Source organism: Oryctolagus cuniculus, chromosome 1 (assembly GCF_051225735.1).
Source record: "Oryctolagus cuniculus isolate XC-2025 breed Fujian yellow rabbit chromosome 1, ASM5122573v1, whole genome shotgun sequence".
Taxonomy (NCBI): domain Eukaryota; kingdom Metazoa; phylum Chordata; class Mammalia; order Lagomorpha; family Leporidae; genus Oryctolagus; species Oryctolagus cuniculus.
Window position 1 is genome coordinate 32,650,333 of NC_142867.1, and position 19,171 is coordinate 32,669,503.

General features: G+C 40.1%; 1 protein-coding gene across 19 annotated transcripts in view; it reads right to left on the reverse strand.

The window, feature by feature from the left end:
• HIPK3 (homeodomain interacting protein kinase 3) overlaps positions 1–19,171 on the reverse strand; it is a 90,886-nt gene that overhangs the window by 25,695 nt on the left and 46,020 nt on the right. For all 19 annotated transcript variants that reach the window (XM_051825509.3, XM_089327638.1, XM_089327643.1 and 16 more), the window contains one exon: positions 3,227–3,350. In XM_051825509.3, coding sequence (XP_051681469.1) covers positions 3,227–3,350 — 124 coding nt within the window. The remainder of the gene's footprint in view (positions 1–3,226; positions 3,351–19,171) is intronic.

Consider the following 19,171-nt stretch of genomic DNA (forward strand, 5'->3'; position numbering starts at 1 on the left):
GCCACCGCACCAGCCCCCCACCCTAGATTTTAATCACCTAATTTAGAATGTGAGGGGACTGCCTGTCTGTTTTCTGTCGCTATCCCAGTGATAACTGATAAACCACGACATTGCAGTTAAGGTGTAGGGACTTCTTTCTCATTTTTTTTCCTTACAGTGTAACTCTGATTTCAAGTAAATAAATAAATCTTTACAAGACTGTTAAATCTGGATAATACTTGTCCTATTTTTTTTTAAACTCAGGGCTTTGTCTTTAAAATTACCATTATGACTCGGATGAGTCAGTTCATTTTTCTGGACCTCAGATGTCTCATAAAATGAGAGGGAAGCAATAACTAGATCATCTCTGGGGTCCTTTTCAGTACTAACCGAAGTTGTTCAAGACTAGAATGGAAAAGTTCAAATCAGAATACCACTAGCGTAGTCACTGGAAACTGCCACTAGAGGGCGCCCTGTGTGCAGAGTGCCGCGCATGCCAAACATTGCCATCCACAGAGCCAAAGGTGTATTTCTAGCATCTGACTGGCGCCTCAGCACTGGAGGACTGCCGGCGTCTCTGATTAGATCACCGACCCTTTGGGAGCTGCCAGCATCTGCGCAGTTAAGTAAATTGGCTTAAAAAAAAAAAAAGAGGGAAACCAGCAAGTATGAAAAATTTTTCAGAAACTGTCTTTTTAAGGGTATCCTGCACACGGAGGAGGGAAGGCAGAGAAGACAGAACATGTAACCTGAAAGGGAAGTTTCATGGGGAGAAAGTCATTGGAAGTCAATGATAGGGGCCTGTGCTGTGGCTTAGCAGGTAAAGTCACTGCCTGCAGTGCTGGCATCCCATATGGCAACTGGTTCAAGTCCCAGCTTGCTCCACTTTCAATCCAGCTCTCTGCTATGGTCTGGGAGAGCAGTAGAAGATGGCCCAAGTCTTTGGGCCCCTGCACCCGTGAGGGAGACCTGAAGAAGCTCCTGGCTCCTGGCTTCGGATGGGTGCAGCTCAGACCGTTGTAGCCAACTGGGGATTGAACCAGCAGATGGAGGACCTCTCTCTCTCTCTCCCTCTCCCTCTCCTTCTCTCTCTGTGTAACTTTTTTTTTTTTAAGATTTATTTATTCATTTGAAAGTCAGAGTTACATAGCAGAGAGCTTGATTGGAAGCAGAGCAAGCCTCGACTCGAACTGGTGTTCATATGGGATGCTGGAGCTTCAGGCCAGGGCGTTAACCCACTGTGCCACAGTGCTGACCCTCTGTGTTAACTCTTTCAAATAAACAAATATTTTTTAAAAAGTCAATGATAACATCTAATTTGATAATTAATAATAAATGGCTTTTAGAGATATCGCAGGAACATTTATTCAAATTAATTACCTCTCATATTCCTTTTATTTATTTTTTTGAAGATTTACTTATGTATTTATTTATTTACTTGAAAGGCAGAGTTATAGAGTGAAGGAGAGACAAAAAAGAGAAAGCTCCTTCTTTTAAAAGCTGGTCACCTCCAAAATGGCTGCCACAATCAGGGCTAAGCCAGGCCTAAAAAGCTTCATCTAGGTCTCCTACATGGGTGCAGAGGCCCAAGTACTTGGGTCATCTTCAGCTGCCATCCCAAGCAAATTAGCATGGATCTGAATCAGAAATGGAACATCCAGGATCTGAGTCAGAAATGGAACATCAAGGAACATATGGGATGCCAGCATCACAGGTAGCAGCTTTACCTGCTACACCACAATGTTAGCCCCTCTCCTTTGGATTTAGGAACTTGAGCCCTGTAGGCTTGGCCCCTGCCTGCAATGCCAGCATCCCATATAGGCGCTGGCTCATGTCCCGGCTGCTGCTTTTCCAATCCAGCTCTCTGCCTATGGCCTGGGAAGGCAGTGGAAGAAGGTCAAGTGCTTGGGCCTCTGTACCTATACGGGAGACCCAGAGGAAGCTCCAGGCTCCTGGCTTTAGATCAGCTCTGGTCATTGCAGCCATCTGGGAAGTGAACCAACAGATGGGAAGACCTTTCTCTCTGTCTGCTCTTTCTCTGTGGCTCTACCTCCCAGACAAACAAAAATCTTTAAAAAAAGAAAAGAAACCTAATCCCTGAAAATCAGAATTAAGGCAAAATATGATTACGTTTCCTTTAAAATGTTATATTTCCTATTAAAGTTAATATTAATAATTAAGTTAATATTAAGTTAATATTACTAAATAAAAATATTTATCTCCAGTAAGCCAATTATAGAAAGAAAATATTAATATAACCAATTTGTTGATGTTGACTAACATTCTCTATTAAAATATGACAATATATTTCCTTAATAGAGGAGATGCTAAAGGCACAGTGGGTTAAGCTACCACCTGTGACATTGGTTTTGAATACCAGCTACTCTGTTCTGTTCCAGCTCCCTGCTAATGTGACTGGGAAAACAGTGGAAGATGGCCCAAGTTCTTGGGCCCCTGACACCCATGTGGGAGACCCAGGTGGAGTTCAGGGCTCCTGGCTTCCACCATTGTGGCCATTTAGGGAGTGAACCAGTGGATGATAGCTATCTCTCTCCTTCCCTCTCCCCACCCCTGCACCCATAACTCTCTTTTAAACAAATACATCTTTAAAAGAATAATGAACAAGATGACAATTTCTCCAAAAATGTTGGCACAAAAAATCAAGACCCTAACAACACTCTATTAGCTTAAAGAGGCTAATGAACATACCTGAAAACTTGAGAAAAAATGTGTTTCATGAGGTAATTTATTGAATTCTATTAAGAATTGTGAAATAGTGTTAAACTATACTTTCAGCACCATTCAAAACCGGATGAGAAAACTGAAGAGGGTTCAAATGTCTGGGGAATGAGTGCTTAACACCAACAATAGTTCTTGGTTTAAGATTAAAAATTATAATGCCTTGTAGGATTTTTTGACTCCTTGGGAATAGCTGACATTTCGTACATATTAACAAAGCATTATGAACGAAATGAACACAATCCAGCCCTTTATATTTCTATAGTGCAAAAATGCCATGTAAAAATCTCTTCCAAAAATTTTACAAAAACTGGTTTGGGACCTGTGGATTATAATTTTGCTTATAGAAACTTACTGCAGCATTATAAGAGAGTTTTTAAAACATAGTAGAATTTAAATTACCCCACGTTTTTGTACCTTATTTTAAAAAGATTTCCACAGGTATTGTTTAACTGGCACCATACATTCCTATAAGTCTGTTACTGTTCTACCAACTCTCCCAGATTACCTGATCATACTCCAAGGCTCCTGGGTAGAGCGGCCATCCAAGGAATAATTCTGCAATCACACATCCCAATGACCACATGTCTATGGCTTCACAAAATGGCAACCCCAATATAATCTCCGGAGCTCTGAAATTCAAAAAATAAAAAGAATTAGGGTAAGTACCTGATTTCATATGACATTACAAGAAAAGTTAGTAAAATAGTAGAGGAATAGCCTTCTGTTCACAGAAACTTGTCACTATTTCAGAACTCTTTGAAACCTAACCATAATCTTGAATTAGGCTGAAAAAAGCATGATGGATATAGCATTCCTATGATGAAATCTCTTCACCATATTTCTTTTTCCCATATAGCTTTAATAACATAACATTTTAAGAAAAAAAAAAACAGATTTTGTTTTGAGATTATCACAGACTAGAAATAACATACTAGAAAGAAAACTGATAGACTATTAAATACATGCACTATGACATCAACAGAAATGAAAAGTGCTGTTTAGGGCATCTGCCATTCTATGAGTCTGCTGTATATCCTACTTCCCATTTGGATCATTCTCTCCTTTTTAATTCTATCAGTTATTATTAGCAGACACTAGTCTTGTTATGTGATCCCTTTGACACTTAATCCTATCATTAGGATGGATTATGAACTGAAACTAATCACTCTGACTAGTAAGATGCCATTGGTACCTGTCACCTTGATGGGATCGATTTGGAATCCACTGGCACGTTTCTAGCTCTACCATTAGGGGTAAGTCTGAGTGAGCATGTGCCAAATTGTACATCTCCTCCCTCATTCCCACTCTTATATTTAACAGGGATCACTTTTCAGTTAAATTTAAACACCTAAGAATGATTGTGTGTTAATTAAAGAGTTCAACCAGTGCTATTAAGTAGAACAAAAAAAAAAAAAACTAAACGGAATAAAATAGTAAGTTGTTCCTCGACAGTCAGGACAAGGGCTGATCAAGTGTCCATTTCACTTCTACACGTTTCCTTTTAGCACCTTTTAGGTGCTCAGTTAGTTGTCACAGATCAGGGAGAATTTCAAATTTTTTAGTGTAGGAAATTTCAATATCCTATTAATCAAACTATAAAATCTTAGATACAATAGTTATAGTAACGGAAAACTAACTCAAGTGAACTAGAAACGCATTTTTAACTGTTGTCAGTTCAGAGCCTCTGAGAAAATTACACATGGCAGAAGTTTGTTGAGGGAGATGTTTATGAAGGACACAGGGAGGAGGCAGGTGCAGTTGAGGAGAGTCCTCAGTCTAGAGCAAGTCTGACACCTGAAAAGGTAGGCAAAAAAAGAATTGGAGACAAAGGACCTCTGACAGCAGTATACTTAACTTACACGAAAATACTAGTCCGAATCATAATCTCAAAGCAAACATTAACTGTTACAAGAGCCCCCATCGAGTAAGAAGAGCCCAGTTTCAGTAAACCTCCCAGGTCTGGTCTCTGGCTGTGAGTGGCCTAGAGTTAAGTGTGGCCTCAGCCTGAGCATTGCAGGGTACCTGAGGGTCCAACAGGTGAAAGCTCTCAATCAGCTGCTTCACGTAGAGGCCCTCTAAGGGGGGTGTGAAGGGAACAACTCCATAGTTGCTGCATCTAGTTTCCCACAAGATTTTCATTTCATTTTGCTACACATATATATCATAAAGAAAATACAATAAATCTCTTTACCAAGACCCACAAAAATGTGACCAAATTTCCTCCTGTTAACCCTAGTATGTCATATGTTTTCTATGTCTATCTTCACATGTAAAGATTTGGGAAGCAATACTTTAAAACACTTATGATCTAGATAAAACCATCAGATATGAGGTGTGAGTATTTGGCACAGCCAACAAGACACAGCTGAGATGCCCATATCCCATACCAGGATATCTAAAATGCCTACCTAGTTCGAGTCCCAGGTCCATTCTGGATACACCTTCCTGCTAATGTACACTCTGGCAGGCAGCGGCGATGACTAAAGTACCTGGGTCCCTGCCACCCATCTGAAAGACCAGGATGGAGTTTATGGTCCTTGGCCCAGACCTAGTTGCTGTGCATATTTGGGGAATGACCCAGAAGATGGAAGATTGCTCGCTCGCTCACTCTCTCTGAAGCTCTGTCTTTCAAATAAATAAATATTTAAACAAATTCAAATTTATCAATTTCATTAAGAGCAAATTTTTTTGTTTCTCTAAAACCTTAAAAAAAATTACTGTTGGGTATTGGCATAGCACTTAAGACACTACCTGGGACACTCACATCCCACATAACAGTGCCTGGATTCAGCTCCTGGCTACACTTCCTGATTCCATTTTCCTGCTAATGTGTAGCCTAGAAGGCAACAGGTGATGGCTCAAGTAGCTGTCCCTGTCACACCCACAAAGGAGGCCAAAAGTAAGTTCCTGGCCCCTGACTTCAGCCAGACACAGACCCAGCAGGCATCTGGGGAGTGAAATCAGCAAATGGGAGATCTCTGTCTATAGAAAAGAAAAAATAAAATCATGGGACAATGACATAAAACAGTTAAAATTTTAAGTTGGGTAAACAGGACTCTAATGTTTTATTCTCTGACTTTCATTAGAGCAGTAGAAAAAAATGTTTTCATTCTCTGAATCAAATAAGAAAGTAGGACTGTCACTCAAAAATATGGCTATTCTGGAACATTTTTATTTGTGTTATTCCATTTTTCCATATTTTTCCAAATAGTCAATTATTGGCAGAAAAAAAAACAGTTTTGTTAGGAAAAAAGGGTGTCTGAACTCAGAAACTCAGTATGTCTAGTTCTAGAAAACAACTGTATTCTTAGAGATAGAGATCTTGGTTTACTACCATGAATGCAGATACACTATGAATTTGTGTGCTGATTTCATATTCAAGAAAATATTGGTCATAATATGGGTCGTAATGTAGTTTTCCTACACAGTGAGAACAGTAAGGACAACATGAATATCTAATGTGCTTAATAGATTCATTTGTCAAAGGTAATAAACTAAGCATAATGCTGATATGCTTCAGCTTCGTGAGTTTAGTGACTGAACAACTTAGGTCTGGTTGGATCTGAAATACTGACCAGATAATTCCTAAAAAGACAAAGCTCAGGGTCAGTAGCTGATGATTCTGTCAGGTAACAGCACTCAGTGAAAACGAAAGCACAGTCATCCAGGCCTCACATGAACGCTCCTCTACAACGGTCTTTCTCCGCACTTCTCTCTACTTTAGAAAGTAAGAAGATACCAGAGAAATGTAACACAAACGTGAAGATGAGTAAATGGTAAACTCACACATAAACGACTGAAATAAGAGCAGTTTTCTAGGAGGTAGAGGCAGGTGTGGATGGTACTTCTTTTAACTGTTTCAGAATAGTTTTAAATTCACAAACTAAAAACTGTACAAATATGGAAAGACTGACAGTACACCCCACATCAAGCTCCTTTTATTAACATCTTATATTAGTGTATTTGTCACAATCTATAAACCATATCCAACCTCCCCTATTTTCTAATCCAAACTCCCTATTATCCCTCCCACTCCCTCCATCCTCTAGTAATTAACATTCTCTGCTCATATTGTTTGTTTTCTTAGTTCCCACATACAAGTGTTTCTGTGTTCAACTTATTTCACTTAACAGCATCCTGTAGTTCCACCCACTTTGCTGCAAATGACAGGACTTCATGCTGTCATGGTTGAATAGTATTCCATTCCATATTTCACATTTTCTTTATCCATTCTCCTGATGGACACCTTCATTGATTCCATACTTTGTCTATTGTGAAAAGTGCGATAATAAACATGGTAGTGCAGGTAAGTCTTTGACACAATGATTCCACATCTTTTGGACATATACCCAGGAGTGGGATTGCTCAGTTGTATTGCAGTTCTATTTCTAGTTAAATAACAGACTCCTTTAGATATTATTTATGTACCACACAGTTTATCCAATTACATGCTACAGTTCAATGGGTTTTATTACATTCAAAGAACTGTGCAACCATCACAATGATAGGCTATTTCCTATATCCACTAACATCACTCCCCATCTTTACCAATTGTCCCATCCTTAGGCCACTACAGACCTATTTGCTTTAAATTTCCATGCTCTGAACATTCCATAAGTAGAATAATATGTAGTCTTTTTCTGATTAAATTCAGTTGGCACCATGGTTTCTGTGTGCAGGAGTTTTCAGGAGTTCGTCCATTTTTATTGCTGAATACTATTCCAGCAGATACAAAGCTTTATTCACACGTTCAATAGATGTCAGACATTTAAGTTGTATCCATTTCTCTGCTGTTATGAAAAATAAAAAGCAAACCAAAGAGAGGCCATGGCAGTTCACTAGGCTACTAAGCAAGAATAGACTCCAGCACACAGAAGGTCAGAGCAGAGGGCTTCCATCAAGAACAAGTACTGACTAGGATGAACTGGCCAGTACAGCCAGAAAATGATTTTAATAGAATAGAGGCTAAGAAGGGAAAAGCAGGTACTAGTATTTAAAGAAACTATTGGTTTTTCTTCTGTGTTCAATGTAAATGGACTTATGATTTAGATAACCTTATACTACTTGTTCTTCAAACTTTTCAGACTAAAATAAAACAGTAAGAACTTCTTAGCCATTTACTGGCAATCAAATATTAAAAGAACACAGATCATGAGTACAATTTCCATTAAGTTGTCTTCCATAGGAACTTTATGCTTCAGTGATACTAAAAATTTAGGTATCTATGAAGAAAATCCTGGTAAGACAAATACTGGAGTCTGGTAAGGAAACACTGATTTCATATAGTGAAAATCAACTACTTAAGCTAGATTTAAACACTCACTGAGCAGACACGCAGCTCACCCTCTCAGATCAAGTAAAATTTAGTTTGGACCTTTACTGATCTTACAAAAAGAGGATCAGCTAAAGGAGTAAGTAAAAGAATATATATAAAAGCAATTCAATATACACCTTTCCCTAATCTATTCATACTCCCACTGTTCTAATTCGAATTCCCTTCCTTCTCAGACCTCCACTGCCTCCCCACCCTCATTCCTGACCGAAGTCCCCCAGGCTGCTTTCCCGAAATAAATAAATGCAGTTTAACAGACAGCTTCCACAGTCTCGTCACATCCACTGGCCCACTTGCATCTGTCAGTGTCATGCTTCTTATCTAAGGCATCCATGCTCACTTGATGAGGTAAGCTGCGCTACCAATTTCCCATTCTCTCACCCCCAATAGCCCCCTGTCATAGGACAATTCCACAACACCCTTGATTGCATGCCCTTCAGCCATCATCCCTTTCTCTGTTCTGCAATCCTTCTTGAAAGCACTGTTTGCACAAGCTGCCTCCAATTCTACCCCTATCTTAAACTCACTCTAATCAGGCTTTCCTTACCCATCATTCCACCAAAATCAACCCTGTCAAGATCACCATCAGCCACCACGTTGTCATGTCTTCGTTTACTTGACTTGCACTGTTTCACACAGCTGATTATGCTTTCCTGCTTTAGAAACTGACTGCACTGGTCTTCCAGGACACCAGGAGAATCTTCTGTTCTCTTTAAACCACCCCCTACTCCCAGCATTCTTTTTTTTTTTTTTTTTTTTTTTGGACAGGCAGCGTTAGAGAGAGAGAGAGAGAGACAGAGAAAACCGTCTTCCTTCCGTTGGTTCACCCCCCAAACGGCTGCCACGGCCGGCGCTGCGCCGTTCCGAAGCCAGGAGCCATTTCATGTTCCCAAACTTTAAAGGTGCCCCAAGGATAGATCTTTAGACATCTACCTTCGTCATCTGCATTCACTTCTCTCAGGTGATTTCATCCAACCACAAGGTTTTAAATATCACATCTACTCTTAAGACTCCATCTGCAACTCCAACCCAGGCCTCTCTCCTTAATTCCAGACTTGTGCATCTTGTCTACTCAGCACTTTTCAAAGGTCTGTTAGGTATCTCAAATTGAACATGTCTAAAGAGAGAACTCTAGATTCCCCCTAAACCCAATTCTCCTCCAACCTTTCCCAACTAAGTAAAAACTCTCAAGACTCAAATATGTAGAAATAAATTTGATTCTTGTCTTTCTCTCATTTCCTACAACTATCACCATCTATTCTCAATCCAGCAGCCTGAGTAGTACATTTGATACACAAATCAGACCCAATTGTTGCCCATCTGCGTGAAAGTCAAATGCCTCACAATGTTCCTCAAAATCCAGCCCTTACTATTTCCAGACATCCTCCCAATTTGCTTGTTCTGATCCGCAATGCTATTTGAAACCATATTTCCTATATCAAATTTTTTGCACTTAAAGATCTACCTGAGGGGACCAGTGCTGTGGCATAGCATATAAAGCCACCGCCTGCCATACTGGCATCCCATATGGGCGCCAGTTCAAGTCCTGGCTATTCCACTTATGATCCAGCTCTCTGCTATGGCCTGGGAAAGCAGTAGAAGATGGTCCAAGTCCTTGGGTCCCTGCACCCATGTGGGAGACCTGGAAGAAGCTCCTGGCTCCTGGCTTCAGATCAGTGCAGCTCTGGCTGTCGTGGCCAACTGGAGTGTGAACCAGCAGATGGAGGACCTCTCTGTGTGTGTGTGTGTGTGTGTGTGTGTGTAACTCTTTCAAGTAAATAAATAAATCTTAAAAAATAAAAAGATCTGAGAAGAAAAACTCCTAATCCCTTCATTCTTATTTTGTGTGTATGTTCTAAGGTCATTTTATTAGAATCAGCCCTGACTACCTTAAACACAAAAGTAAGCCAGTGCCGCGGCACAATAGGCTAATCCTCCACCTGTGGCGGTGCCACCCGGGGCGCCAGATTCTGTCCCAGTCGCTCTTCTTCCTGTCCAGCTCTCTGCTGTGGCCTGGGAGTGCAGTGGAGGATGGCCCAGGTCCTTGGGCCACAGCAGCCATTGGGGGGTGAACCAACGGAAAAGGAAGACCTTTCTGTCTCTCTCTCTTACTATCCATTCTGCCTGTCAAAAAAAAAAAAAAAAAAAAAAAAAAAAAAAAGGCAACAGGGGCTAACATTGTGACATAGCAGGCAGAGCCACCACCTGCAGTGCTGGCATCCCATATGGGCGCTGGTTCGCATCCCAGCTGCTCCACTTCCAATCCAGCTCTCTGCTATTGCCTGGGAAAGCAGTACAAGATGGCTAAAATCCTTGGGCCCCTGCACCCGCATGGGAGACCCAGAAGAAGCTCCTGGCTCCTGGCTTCAGATCAATGCAGCTCCAGCTGTTGCAGCCAATTGGGGAGTGAACCAGCAGATGGAAGACCTCTCTCTCTCTCTCTCTCTCTCTCTCTCTCTGCAAAACTCTTTCAAATAAATAAATGGCAACAGGGGTAGTTGTTTGGCCTAGTATTTAAGACCCTGGTTACCCACAGCAGAGTGTTGGCTTCAGCCCATCCTGCACTGGCCCATTGCAGGCATCTGGTTAGTGAACCTGCAGCAGAAGTTCTCTGCCTGCCTGCCCTCCTGCCTCTGGCTCTTAAATAAATCAACTATATATTGGGAAGGAAATGTCCAGAGTTTTCAAATCTTATTATATGTTTCATCTTTTGTTTAGATAGGGAAAAATGTTTACAGCTGTTATAGCAGGGGGGTCTACAACAAGAAATATATATTTTCCAACATTTAAATGATTTAAGTTTTTACAAATCATTTTCAAGCTTCTGTGGCTGTAGATTCTCACTGTGAATTCCTTGCTTGCTCATGCTTAAGTGTAATTGCAATACCAAATATACAAGTTTAGTACTTTTGCCTGTTAGTGATTGTTTCACATTCAACATTTTGATTGTGATGTTAGATGGTGGACAAATACTGTGGATGTGAATGCGGGAAGTAATTTTAATCACGTGTAGTTGGTCACAAGCCCTAACATTCAGTAATTATTGCTGTTTATTTAACAATGCCTTGTTGCTTTCTATGCATTAATGTTTGGGTTTAAAGACTGTATTTAAATTGACCAACCTAATGTTACACTACTTTGAGGTGGCCAAATGTAAACTAAAAGCCTTAATTAAAGTGGTGCAATTTTGCATAACTTAGCATCAATAGTATATTCATTTCCAATTTAATGAGTATCCTTTTCCAACATTCCACAGAATGATGCCTTTTTTACAACCAACAAAACGTCAACAGTCTTAGAAACACAAATAAGGGGCCTGTGCTGTTTGGCACAGTGGATTAAAACCCCAGTCTGCAGCATCGGTATCCCATATAGGTACCGGTTAGAGTCCCAGCTGCTCCAATTCCCATGCAGCTCCCTGCTACTGTGGCTGGGAAAGCAGCAGAGGATGACCCAAAGTCCTGGGGCCCCTGCACCCTCATCGGTGACCCTAAAGAAGCTCCTGGCTCCAGTATGGCCCAACCCTGACCATTGCGACCATTTGGGGAGTGAACCAGCAGATGTAAGAGAGAGTTCTCTTCCTCTCTCTGTAACTCTTTCAAATAATAAATAAATATGTATAAAAAAAAAAAGAAATGAAAAGAAAGGAAGGAAGGAGAGCATTAGACACACCAAGAGTCCCCCATAGCCTGGAATGGGTGGAAGGCCACAGACTTAATCCAAAGGGAATCTCTCTCTGTGTCTCTACCTCTCTCTAACTCTGTCTTTCAAATAAATAAAATAAATCTTTAAAAAAAATAAAAACAATGACTGACCACTTTTATAAATGTTTTTCTTTTTTTATATGTTTTTCTTTCTAAGTTATAAATGTCTTTATATAATATGAGAATTGTTTCCATAAGAAATAACAGCACTATCAAATAAGACATTCACTCATATGGTTTTTAAGACTGTAACTGCAACTATCCAATAACATGATGTAATGTAATCAAAGCACACACTCTTAAAATAGGCACTCATTCAAATGTAGTTTGTGTTGTGGGCTAAAAATATCACAATTAAAAATATCCTTATAGCAAGTCCACTTAATCTTTTAAGTATGCAGGACAATGATCCAGAGCAAAGCACCAAGTACAAAGAACAGCAGCAGTAATAAATACTTTCAAAGCCTATTAAATTTTAAACTTGAGATGTGGAGGAGAGAACATAGTAAAGACTTAATATTCATTACCAAAATGCCAAATATAGTTTATAGCCTAATACCAAAAAAAGCTAGACGCATCAGGAATTTGCATTTTAGTCTACGACTGATCAATAGCTAATATTTTGCAACACAAGAGTGAGAAAGCACTCCAGTACTATTTGCTTCCTGTTTTACCTACAAAGAACAGTGCAAAATCATTAAAAATTCTTGTGGATATGGAAGAACTGAGAAGCTAGGCTAACCTGATAACATCACTAACAAATATGCAGAAAAAAAGCCAAGGAACTAAATTAGTAGGGTAATAGGAAAAGTACATGAAAAACACAAAGAAAGAAACATGGCAATAACTAAAATTGGATATGTCCGTTCTTTACATTGTGGTCTACATTCTAATGGAAATAGAAAACTTAATCTGATTATCACAGCTTACGTATGTGTGCCACTGCATTAACACTGTACTGAAGTTCTGTTTTAAGGTTTTGATTTTTTTTTTTTTTTTTTTTTTTTTTTTTACTTATTTGAAAACCAGAGTTACAAGCAGGAGACACCGAGAGAAAGAGAGATCTTCCTACCAGGGCTGGATCAGGCGGAAGACAGGAGCCAGGAGCTTCTTCCGGGTCTCCCACATGGGAGGCAGGGGCCCAGGGACTTGGGCCATCTTCCAACGAGCTCCCAGGCACATTAGCAGGGAGTTGAATCAGAAGTGGAGCAGCTGGGACCCAAACCAATGCCCATATAGGATGCTGGTGTCATAGATGAAGGCTTAACCCACTGTGTCACAGATGAAGGCTTAACCCACTGTGTCACAGTACAGGCTCCTTTCACCTGCACTTTGCAACACTATCAATATTCCATTCTATGAGGTGACAACAAGATAAATGTACCTGTTTCAAATTTATAGGTAATTAGGAAAGAGGTACAAAACAATGCAATATTCAGTTTGACTACAAAATACACTAAAATTATAATATATCATCAATAACATGCAACAGCGGTCCAGTATTGCAGCAGCACTGCGGGTTAACCAGCCACCTGTGACACTGGCATCCCATATGGGAATGGGTTCAAGTCCTGCCTGAGACACTTCCTATCAAGTGGGGAGACCTCGATAGAGTTCTGAGCTTCTGGCTTCAGTCTGGCCCAGTCCTGCAGTGATGGCCATTTGAGGGGTGAATGAACCAGTGAATGTAAGATATCTCTCTCCCTTCCTCACCCCATCCCCGCTTCCTCTGCTTTTCAATAAAATAAATCTGTAAAAAAAAAAAAAAAAATAATGAAAGGCCAAAAGGAGCTCATTATATATAAATAAGGTATGCTTAGACTAAATTAACTAAAACCATTTAACTGCAATAAATGATTTAATCATCTGGCTTGGTGTTGAGTCCTAAGAGCAAGACAAGACACTGAGTCTTCATATTAGGAGTCAGATTCTGGGTTAAATGTTTTATATTTTTTATCTCATTTAATCCTAACAGAAGCCTCTGAGACACATACTACATTATCCCACTTGAAAGATGAGGAAACTAAAGCCCAGAAGTAACTTTTCAAGATCTCTCACTTAATGGGCATGGCCGGCTTGTAAACAAACAAGCCTATGCAGTCAAAGTACAAGCTTCTCAACACCACATACAGAAATACAGCGGGTAAAGCCCCTGCCTGCAGTGCTGGCATCCCATAAGGGTGCCAGTTCAAGTCCCAGATACTCCACTACCAATCCAGCTCTCTGCTATGGCTTGAGAAAACAGTATAAGATGGCCCAAGTCCTTGGGCCCCTGCACCCATGTGGGAAACCCAGAAGAAGCTCCTGGCTCCTATCTTGGGATTGGCCCATCTCCAGCTATTACAGCCATTAGGGAGTAAACCAGCAGATAGAAGACCATTCTCTCCTCTCTTCCTCTCTCTCTGTAACTCTGCATTTCAAATAAATCTTTAAAAAATAATTTTTACTTTATGAACTATTAAATGTATTATCAATTCCATTATTTAATTATATGACCACAAACCTATGCATTAATGAGGAACCAGCACCATAGAATTTACTATTTCTTAATTGTCGCTAAACAGCCAAACAAATTTTTTCTTATACTTTTATAACTACTGATATTGACATCATTTTAGACTTACAGAAAAGAGTAAAAATTGTACAAAGAATGTCAATAATACCCTCAACCAGATTCCCCAAATATTAAAACTCCATTGGTATTATCCTTTTCTTTTATATGCACACAAATTATAGGGTTTTTTTTTTTAAGATTTATTTATTTATTTGTAAAGGCAGAGTTAAAGAGAGAGACAGAGAGAGGGATAGGGACAGGGACAGAGACACAGAGGTCTTCTATCCATGGGTTCACTCTCCAAATGGCCACAACAGCCAAAAGTTTCTTCTGGATCTCCCTCGTGGGTGCAGGGTCCCAGGCACTTGGGCAATCTTCTGCTGCTTTCCCAGACGCCAATAACAGGTAGCGGATCAGAAGTGGAGCAACCAGAACTTGAACTGGTGCCCATATGGGATGACAGGGTTGCAGGTGGCAGCTTAACCTGTTATGCCACAACACAAGCCCCAACAAATACAATTATTTATTTCTGAGCCAAGCTGGATGTAAGCAGCAGATGTACTACTTATCCACCAAACCACCAAACACTTCATTCAGCGGGTACTTCCTAAAGGCAACACCTTACTTACCCACTGTATATTCATCAAAATCAGGAAATTAACATTAAATACAATATTATCATTCAAATTTTATCCAATGTCCCAATGATGCTTTCCATTACAGTAAAATATAAGTTCAAAAACAAAATAAATCCCAGGCACCCATCTCTTTAGTTTCACTTATCTGAAATAGCTCCTCTGCACATGGTTTTCGGGAAACTGACATTTTTTAATAATATATGTTTTATTAATAATTTTTTAAGAATATCAGTCAACTTATATTTATCTTCCACTTCTTCACAAGAAAATGCCATTTACTTTCAGTAGGAATACCACAGAAGTGATACCATCATACACTTAATATTGAAAATTTAGAAAATATATTCTTACCATCAGTTTTCCAAGGATCACCATTAATGCTTCTCACAACAGACTATTATGTGATGATGTAATCAACTAAGTTCAGCCTTTGGAGTAATAGAACTGAATTCAAAACCCCTCTAGGCAGTTACTTGTGAACTTCATTGCAAGCTCAATTCATTCATTTGCAAATGAGGAATCGACTTGCCTTTCCAGATTATGGTGACAATAAAACCAAGCAAAGCACTTAGCACATAAGTAATCTCTTAACCCAAAAAGTATTTGAAATTAAGAATGCTTGAGTAATTTCCCATGGTCAATATGTGATAGTGGCAATGGAAAACTAAATTTAAACTGTAAACCTTATAAGGAACAAAATACGCCCACTACATACAATCCAGGTGATATTTGCATCAGTTGATTTTCCTAGACCATTATCAGGGAACTGGATGGAAGTAGAGCAGCCAGAAAACAAAATGGTGTCCATTTGGGATGCTGGTGTCATAGGAGACAGTTTTACCAGCTATAGCATAACGCCAGACAAAAAAGTCAATTAGATACAAGGCTCTGCCAAAATAAATTCCCTTTTAATATACATTTTAAATGACATTATCAGACACTTGATAACATACAGAATAGCCAACTTTTTGTCACTTCTTTATCTAGACCAGTGGATTTTATTTATTTATTTTCTTTTATTTGAAAGGCAGAGTCAGAGACAGAGCTCTTCTATATAGAAGAGCTGCACTCACTACCTAAATGCCTGCAACAGCTAGGGCAGAGCCAAGTCTAAGACAGGAGCTTGGAACTCAACCTGGGTCTCCCATATGGGTGACAGAGACCTAAGTGCTTAAACTAGCACCTGCTACCCTCCAGAGTAACTAATGCTGAATTCAGAACAGAGCCAACAGTCAAACCTAGGCACTTCAATATGGAATGCAGGCATCCCAATCAGCATTTATTTTACTGCAATATGCCTGCCCCTAAACCAACAGAATTTAATAATGTGAAAACAAGACTTGGGGCCAACATTATGGCTTAGTAGGTTAAGCTTTCACCTGCAACAAAGGCATCCCATAGGGGCGCCAGTTCTAGTCTCTGCTAAAGGCCTGGGAAAGCAGTGGAAGATGGCCAAGTGCCTGGGACCCTGCACCCACGTGGGAGACCTGGAAGAAGCTCCTGGCTCCTAGCTTTAGATCTGCCCAGCCCCAGCTGCTGCAGCCATTTGAATAGTAAGTGAAGACTGACTCACTCACTCACTCTCTCTCTCCTCTTCCTCCTCCTCTCCCTCTCCCTCCCTCTGTAATTCTGTATCTCAAATAAATTTAAAAAAAAATAATAAAACTCCACATACATAATCTTCAACATTAATAGGAAAAGCATAATTTCCAAACAGAACAAATAATCCAAATAAGTAACAATTCCAAAGAACCACCAGGAACCACTGAGAAGCTTTCAAATATACTGAATTATATTCTAATAAAGATATTGGCAATACACTGAACAACTATAAAAGCTAGAAAAAACACACACAAAAAAAGAGATGAATGTATCATTAGAGTGATAAAAATGTGTCAGTGAAGACACATCACTTGTAACAAATGTACAATTGTGGTACAGGGTGTCCAAAGTGGAGACAGTTATATCTACATAGGAACAGGAACTACAGGAAACTCTCTGTACCTCCTGTTTCAATTTTGCTAAAATTGAACTGGAACTTAAAATTTCTCTAAAAAATAAAGTCTATTAAAAAAAAAAAGTTGTATGGTTATGGGGCCAGTGCTGTGGCACAGCCAGTTAAAACCCCAGACTGCATCAGCATCCCATATAGGCGGCGTTTTGAGCCCCTGCTGCTCCAGTTTAGATAAAGCTCTCTGCTATAGCCTGGGAAAGCAGTACAAGATGGCCCAAGTTCTTCAGCCCCTGCATTTGCACAGGACACCAGGAAGAAGCTCCTGGCTACTGGCTTCAGATCAGTGCAGCTCCAGCTATTGCAACCATCTGAAGAGTGAACCGGCAGATGGAAGACCTTTCTCTCTCTGCCTATGCCTCTCTATAACTCTTTCAAATAAATAAATAAATCTTTAAAAATCAAACAAACAAAAAGAGCCAAATAGCCAGGATTTGATGGAACAAACTCTCAGAGAAAACAGAAAACTTATTATACAGAGCCATACATTTCCCTGGGGTTGTTGCCAATTCACAGTGAGGCGTAAATGCTAGACACAAAGTGTGGCCTATAGCTTAAAGCTTTATCATTGAGCTAGGAAAAACTAGAGTTCAGAACATACCAGAGAAGTGAGGCCTTGGCAGATATCCCAGGGTTTTCAACTAAAGTGATAAAGGGCTACAACCTAGGAACAAGAGCAAACTGAAATACAATAGTGTCTCTTTGAATAAAATTATCTACCCACTCTAACTTTCAGAATAAAACATATTATCAATCAGAGTGCCTGGCGTAATACCATCCAACAGAACTTTCTGCAATGATGGAAATGTTCTCTGTCTGTACTCTCTGGACTATCTGTATGTGTGGCTACTGAGCACTTGAGAGTTGGTTTATACAACTGAGGAAATGAATTTTAAAACTTACTAATATTTAAACAATACTTTATTAGCTACAAGTCATTACTACCTAGTATACTGAATATAGCTCAAGAATTTTTTCATACTCAAAGTTCAGTGTTAGAAAAAATAAAGTTAATTTCCAAACAGGAAATATAATCAAAAGCAAAAAAAAAAAAAATTAACAGAAGCATCCTCACGGTTATCCTGCTACTGAAAAGTATTAAAATGATGAATAAAATTGATAAAGTGAAGTAGGCAGGCATACAGGTTAAAATCCATTAGGTTTGTGAGCTGGAAGACCACGCCTTCACCACGCCCTTGTGTGACCTCACACCCTGATACTTTCACCACGCCCCTGTGTGACCTCATGCCCCTACTTGGCCACACCTGAGTGCCCACTGGCCAATCAGCTTAATTAACCAATCTCCTTTGGGAGTGGGTTAAAAGCCTGGGACGTGGTGTATCCGATCTCTCTCTCTCTCTCTCTCTCTCCCCTCTTTTCCCTGGCCTCTAGCCAGGAGGGGGCTGGCTGTAGCCCTGCACCCCGCCCCCAGGCTGCATGACCTTCAAGCCACCCGCCCTAGGCTTCCTGGACTAGATGCTCCTCCACGTGGCCAGTTCCTGGTGCTCAGTATGAACCCGGATTTACCCCCTCTCTCTCCCTCTCACTCTCCTATGCATCTTTTGCACTAAATAAAAGCTTAAAATGCACCATGCTGCCTTGTTCATTTATGCCGGTATTAAGAACCCTTTCAGGCTTATTAATATTGGGGATTTATTAATAAGCATATGGTGATATCGTATGGCACTCCAAATTCCACTAACATATGTGGCACCCCAAATGGCATGGGAGACCCAGAAAACGCTCCTGGCTCCTGGCTTCAGATAGGCCCAGCTCCGGCTGTTACAGTCATTTAGACAGTGAACCAGCGGATGGAAGACCTCACCCTCTTCCTCACCTCTGCCTCTGCCTCTCTAACTCTGCCTTTCAAATAAATCTTTTAAAAAAAAAAAAATCTTGGAAATAAATGATAAAACAAACATAGCAAACTATTAATGCATGCAAATATCAATGTTTGCTATATAATCCTCTCAAATTCTATTGTATTTTTGGGAATTTCACAGTAATATATGTGTGGGTGGAGAAATCTTAAAATAGGTCAGTATGAAAATACACGTGGGCCAGCACCACGGCTCACTAGGCTAATCCTCCGCCTTGCAGCACCGGCACACCGGGTTCTAGTCCCGGTTGGGGCACCGGATTCTGTCCTGGTTGCCCCTCTTCCAGGCCAGCTGTCTGCTGTGACCAGGGAGTGCAATGGAGGATGGCCCA